This window comes from Chamaea fasciata, unplaced genomic scaffold, assembly GCF_029207755.1.
Source record: "Chamaea fasciata isolate MVZ Bird 193981 ecotype frontalis unplaced genomic scaffold, bChaFas1.0.hap1 SCAF_21, whole genome shotgun sequence".
In the NCBI taxonomy this organism is placed as follows: Eukaryota; Metazoa; Chordata; class Aves; order Passeriformes; family Sylviidae; genus Chamaea; species Chamaea fasciata.
Genome location: NW_027094106.1, coordinates 5,721,746 through 5,728,352, shown reverse-complemented (window position 1 = coordinate 5,728,352; position 6,607 = coordinate 5,721,746). Strand labels below are relative to the sequence as shown.

At 46.1% G+C, this 6,607-nt stretch overlaps 1 protein-coding gene across 2 annotated transcripts; it reads right to left on the bottom strand.

Moving 5' to 3' along the window:
• Positions 1–2,236: 2,236 nt before the first annotated feature.
• Positions 2,237–5,446, bottom strand: MRPS17 (mitochondrial ribosomal protein S17). 2 transcript variants are annotated; one of them, XM_066202048.1, is made up of 3 exons: positions 5,370–5,446; positions 3,996–4,142; positions 2,237–2,983 (listed from the first exon to the last, which is right to left on the bottom strand). In XM_066202048.1, the coding sequence occupies exons 2-3, from the start codon at positions 4,116–4,118 to the stop codon at positions 2,693–2,695; spliced, it is 414 nt and encodes a 137-aa protein (XP_066058145.1). In that variant the 5' UTR covers positions 4,119–4,142; positions 5,370–5,446; the 3' UTR covers positions 2,237–2,692. The 2 variants fall into 2 exon arrangements, with proteins under 2 accessions (XP_066058145.1, XP_066058146.1); XM_066202049.1 differs by lacking the exon at positions 5,370–5,446 and adding an exon at positions 4,730–4,750.
• Positions 5,447–6,607: the final 1,161 nt, after the last annotated feature.

The window sequence follows — 6,607 nt, the reverse complement described above, 5'->3', positions numbered from 1 at the left end:
AACACCTGCTCAGACGTTAGAGGGACCCCGGCCCCGCTTTGGGGGGGTCTCTGTCAGACTGAGCCTGGTTTGGGGGTGAGCCCAGCCCCAGTTTGTGGGGATCTGGCAGTATTTGGGGGAACTGCAGCCACAGTTTTGGGGGATCCCCAGCCTGGTTTAGGGGTACCCAAGCCCTGGTTTGGGGAGGGACCCACTTGGATTTAGCAAAACTCCCAAGTCCCAGTTTTGAGAGACTCCAGCCTCAGTTTGGAGCACCCCGGTCAGATTTTGGGGAATCTGGGAATCCCAGCCCTGGTTTTAGGGGACCCAGGTGGATTTAGGGGACCCCCAGCCCCCATTTGTTGTTCTCCCGGTACATTTTTCACTTGCTGGCAGCTGAAGGGTTTTCCTCACAATCTGCTCCGCTGCACTCAGAGGTATTTTGGCTGAGGAGGAGGTATGTGCTGGGATCGAATCCTTAAATCACTTCAAATTAAGGATAAAGTGATAATTAGGGTAATAATTAAAGGGCAGTTCTAAAAGCAAGAAGCCAATAAACACAGAAAGCAGTTAACTACTAATCCTTATTCCACATAACACCTATTATGATTCTATCTTGGCCCTATAAACTTTCCCTTCCCATTTTACGATTTCTCTATCAGCACTCTCTGAGACTAATCCAGAAGATAACACGTATGATGGGCTTTAACATCACAAAAGTACAGTCTTGGTACTTTAAAACAATTTAACCTACAATTGCCATCACTCTATTAAATAACACAGTCTGATATGTAATTTGGTTTTAGTCACATTTTGATCTGACAGCATGGCAGGTTCTTGAGCAACCCTCCCAGAGCCTACACTGGAAAAATTATAACCTTCTGTGATGAATCAATCTTACAGAAAAAAAATGTGGCATTTTCACAGCTATTCAAGGGAAATCCCAAGAAAGACAAGAAAATATTCACTCCCCTAGTTACATGTAGGTGCAACCTCTTAAGCAAACAGGAAAGCTCTTCAATTTTTTATAATTTTCCAGTTATTAGAACACTCATATCCCATATACTGAAGGTCAAGTCTTGCTTGGATACAGCTTCAGTGCATTTCCCACGGCCCAGGGCCAAATCCTACCCGTGTCCAAGTTCTCCCAATCTCTGCTTGGATGAAGTTTCACATTTTACATTCACCTGGGCAGGAGTCAGAGCTCAGGTTTTTCCTTTGCTTTGATCAGCCAGCTCCAGTTCCTGAGGAATTTACATAAACCTAAACCTCTGCCACAAACAACAAGACAAACCCCACAGCCACATGCTTAAGGCACTTCCTCAACCTCAGAGCCCACAGTATTTTACACTGAGACATTTCAGTGAAGGTCTCTTGACATCCCACACGAACACTGGCATTCAAAGAGCAGCATTTTTTGCTTTGAAGCATCAAAGGAAGTTAAAGTTTCTCATTCCTGCTGTCCCAAATCATTTGCTGAGTTCAGTCAGGCTTTTTAGGCAGCCAGAACTGATTTTGTGCAGGGAGTTAAAGGGCAAATGATCTTTAGTAATCTGACAACAGCAGAGAACACAGCTGGAAGCTACAGAATTGCTTAAAGTAAGGTATTTTAGGTCAGAGGGTAAGATTTTAGGTCTGATACACCTTGTTTTGCTTCTGACCCTAAAGACCAACAGCCTCTTTGGAAAGGGCTTCTCACAGCTCTCGTATCCCACACTCCCCTCCCACAGGGCCAAATTTTGAGGCAGATGCCCTTTTAGATGCAAAGCCAGGAACATGAGGCTGCTGCAACAGCTACAGGCTCTCAGCTTGCTCTATGCCCTGGAGCAGAGGACATGAGATCCCCAGAGCTGTACCAGGATAAAGTCATCTTTCATCATTAGCTGCTCTGGCCTTTAGCTCCACATTAAAGCATGCAGCAAAACCAGCACCTCTATCTCCCCAAAATGTGTTATTTTAATTAGCTTTTCTAATGAGACTAAATCTTATCACCTTCACTTTTACTTTTTGGCTTTGTATTCTCATCAGCTCTCCTGTCCTGCTGGCAGCTCAAAGAGATTCAGATCTCCCAGGACAAAATCCTGCCTTTGGATTTTGACCAAATAAATCTGTGATGACAGAGCCAACCACTCTAAGCTGCCCAAAGCTTTGATTCTCACCTCTCTACCATTATAAAGGCAAAGGGCCGTGTTTTTGTTAGAGTTTGGAAGTCAGAAGGCACTGTAAAGAGGAAATAAGGACACAGGCATGCAGCTGGTTTTAAAATTCTACACTTCCTTTCAAAAGCTTTAATAGCATCATCTCCAGTAACCCTACAAACCACAAGAGACTGCCTGAAGTACAGAACAATCAAGTAACAGAATGACCCTCTCACCAAAATGAAACATCCCACAGTTGTAGTCTTGTCTTAGCACAGAGGAGTCACTCCAGGAGGGCAGCTGGCTTTGGGAGCTGTCACTGGGGCAAAACTACAGGTAACAAAATGAAGTGTGAACACTAAACTTGTATTTTTCTCTCTATTTTCATTCAAAGCTCCAGGTGCCCATCAATCTGCAAAAAACATCTCTTTGCATAAGCAACTACATTTACTATTTATTTTGACTACAGATTTCACTGAAACATTGAACATATCACAGCAGGGCCTCAAACACCCCCAACAGAGAGAGAGAGAGACAAAAGCTGGAAGCCCTCTGCTTAAAATATTTCCCCCCAACTATTTGTCTGTTGAACAAACTTTAAGTTCCTGAAGTTTCTCACTTAGATAGGTGGTATCTGCCTCGGTCAGATTTTCAGAATCTGACAGGTTTTCCAGGAATCTGGTTCCTGCACAGGGCTTTCCTGTGATGGGATCTATGACATTGCCAACCTTGAACACAATTTCAGCCAGTTCGTGTTTCACGTGTTTGCTCCTTCGCTCGGGCAGAGCTTTCAGAAGAACAATGTCTCCAACAACACACTGCTGCAGTGGGTCATGGGCAAAATAGGTTTTCCTTTTGTTAAAGAACTGTAAAAAGAATAATAACAACAACAATAAAAATAGAAACAAACCTTGGCACGATATTTCAAAATTACGCGATGGGCAAATATATAATTAAGAGCAAATAAATAAATTTTGCTGAAGTCTTTTGCAGCTTTTCAAGTGAGAATAGGTTTGGATCATGAAAAAAAATGAAACTGTGCACTCTACAGGTCCTCCACAGAAAGCACTGTACTGCCCTTCCCAACCTCTTGTCAGGGTGGTGTTGCCAACTGAGCCTGGAGGAAAGGGGATGGGGAAGACAAAGCTCTGAAATCTGTATTTTGAAGTTTTTTATGTGAGTTTTCTTGCTGAAACAAATTTTTTCACATAAAAAGCTTTTTTTTTTTTTAAATTGGAACAGCAGAATTCAGAATCCTTTAAGAAATAAATTAGGTTAAGAAATAAATAAAGGTTCTTCTACTGGATAAAATACTGAAATGGGCTCCACAAGACCCATTTTTCAGTCCTGACTCTATCCTTAGCCTTCTGGTCACCAAAAGCAATTTATTCTACCTTCATGTTCTACTGTTTCCCTGTTTAAAATGGAGAAAATACAATTTTAAACCTTCCTGTTTGAAGTGCATTGACAAGGGATAAATCCAAGATCACAGTAATGTTACAATTATGCCTACAGAAAAAAAAACCAAAACAGCTATAAAATTTATTGTATAAGTGCCTAATAAACTGTCAAGCCTCCAAAGCATGCTCCACATCAAGATGAAACATTAAATCTGAGCGTGGAACAACAAAAGCTTACCTCTCCAAAAAGATCAAATGAAGTGCATTAACAAGGCACTTCAAAGAAATACATTTAGCAGGTAATTTGTAAGTCCTCACCACTCACGGCTTTTCATCCTTTGCAGTCACCCCCACAGCCAGATCCTTAAGGAGTTTGATTTGTAAAGAGTCATCAAAACCTTCAAGAGTCAACTCAGCAGAACATTTCTCCACAAGACACCAAACCCAGCAGGCAAGAGAAGCTGTTCCCCGGTGTTACCTTTAGCAAGTAGGGATCCAGCACCAGCCTGGTCACTCTCACTTTGGCAGTTTTCTGCATTTTGGTCCCAATTACTTTCCCCACTATCCATTTTGCATGGACAGCTCCACGTGGGACAGACATCCTTCACTTATGGTCATGCAGTGCCTGGCAGCAAGGAAAGCAGATGTGTTATTGTAACAAAGTAAAAAACATAACCCCTTTCTGATCAATACCAAAATTTCCCTTATTTTGGACTAACAGCTTCACTAGGTCACTTTGTTGGAAGAACAGGTCAAATCTCCATTTACTGCACCAGCTCAGCCTTTTTGACAATATAGAGGGGATGTCACCATGTCCTTGCTATCAGTGAAAGTTACTTCAGGACAGCAGTAAAACTGGACAGAACAGCACGAGGATGAGACCTTACCGCACAAAAACTCCTTTGAGTCACCCCAGTTGTCACAAACACCGTAAAGTGCAGCTGTGGAATTTATTCATTGAACTCACACTCCAAAAGCTGTTTCGGCTGGAAACCTGTTCACCAGAACAGAGTGCACCCAAACAAGGGAGCAGCCTACAGCGTTTGTTCAAAGTCATTTGCTTCTGTGCCTCTCATTATCAGCTGAGCTGATGAAACCTAAGGAGGGTAATGAGCTTCTCAAGCCATAAATGACACATCAAAGAGCTGTCTGATCTGTAGTACCTGCATTTGCTTTTCAGTTCTTTCCTGCAAGTAAATTATATCCCATTACCTTATTCGGTTTAATTAGGGAGAGCTTTCTGTACCACTCTTGCAAGAGTCAGGGGGAAAACCAACAGAAGACTTGAATCAATATTAAAACTGATGGAGATTAATGACCATTTTCTCTCCCACTCAGATCCGTTGTTAAGCACCACCAACACCTGTGTATTCTCCATGCCCCCCGATTTGTAACTTGCTTTGATGTCGCAGCACATCAAAAGAAGAGTTTAGGGATACAGGGACACAGCCATAGGATGAAACGCTCCGGCAAATACTCGGGGGCTGCTTTTTGCCACGCCTGACTCCGCCGTGGGTGTTCGGGGCTGGGAAGATTCAGTGTGGGGGGCCCTCCTGTGCCCCAGGGCTAAACACCCCACGCAGACAGGGTGTGCAGCACAGCCAACACCCACCGAGCACCGGCGGACAGGGATGGAAAAAGAAACTGAAGCAGACAGGGAGCCCTCAGCCCCCCCCACCGCGGCTCCCCACAGCGCTCCGCGCCAGGCCCTGCCCCGGGGCCTCCGTGCCAGCAGGGCCGCGCAGGCAGCGGGGCTCAGCCGGGCGGGTCGTGCAGCACCCAGGGCGCTGTCCCAGCACAGGGGAGCCCCCACAGGGGAGCCCCCAGCCCCGGGGACCCCGGCCCCGCTCACCGCCGCTGCCGCCGCCGCGCCTCAGGGGCCTGACAGGGACGGGCCCGGAACGGGCGGCGCCCAGCACGGAAGCGCCGCGCGGCGGGAAGGGGCGGGGCCAGGGCGGGGCCACGGGGGGGCGGGGCTTATCGGGGTATTTAAAGGCGCAGGCGGCGGTTCTTCCCTCAGAGGCGGTGAGGGAGAAATGAGTGTTGGTGGTGGGGCGGGGTCGTTAAAGTTGGAAGAGATTCCCTAAGAGCTCTTTGAAGATCCTTTAAGGATGATGGAGGCTCTGGAGGGAAAGCCTTAAGAGGAGTGGCTGAGGTCACTTGGTTTGTTCAGCTTGGTGAAGATGAGACTAAGATCAGACCTCGCTGTGGTCTTCGATATTCTCATGAGGGTAAGAGGTGGGGCAGGTACCCATCTCTTCTGCCTCACGTCTGACAAGGCTCGAGGAAATGGAGCTCAGTCAGAGGAGGTTTATGTTGGATATCTAGTTAAGTTTTTTCACCCAGAGCGTGGTGGAGCAGTGGAACAGGCTCCTTAGCGCAGTGGTTATGGCACCATACCTTGCTCAAGAGCTCAAGATACATGGTGGGATTTCTGGGATGTTCTGTGCGCTGTCAGGAGCTGGACTCGACGTTCCTGATGGGTTCCTTCCACCTCAGGCTATTCCGTGACTGATTATCAAGTCCAACTGTGTATCCAGTACTACCAGTACAACCCCAAACCACATCACCCAGCACCGGGTCCAGACATTTCCAGGGATGGTAACCCCACCACCTCCCTGGGCAACCTACTCCCATGCCTGACCACCCAAACAGTGAAAACATTTTTTCCTAATATCTAATCTGAATCTCCCATCTCAGTTTAAGGCTGGATTTTCTTGTCTTCTCACTGCAAGCACAGTAGAAGAGAGTGACCCTACCTCACCACAACCTCCTCTCAGATAATTGTGGGGAGTGGTGAAATTCCTCCCTGAGCCTCGTCTTCGAAACAAACACAGGCTGTGGCTGCTGAGGGACCCCTTTACATGGAATTTTGGGGATGCAGATGACTCTCAGTGCAGCCTCTTTGAGGTTTCTGCACATCAACAAGTGTGGTGCTCTTCCCCCAGCTGCTAAATGATGGACGTGAGACAAATCTTGAAGGTTTTCCATATCAATCCAGAATAATTATAGTAGATATGGAGTGAGAGCTGTCCTTGCTATCCATAACCTGACAGATATTCAGTTTCTGTGAATCTGTGTATAAAATGG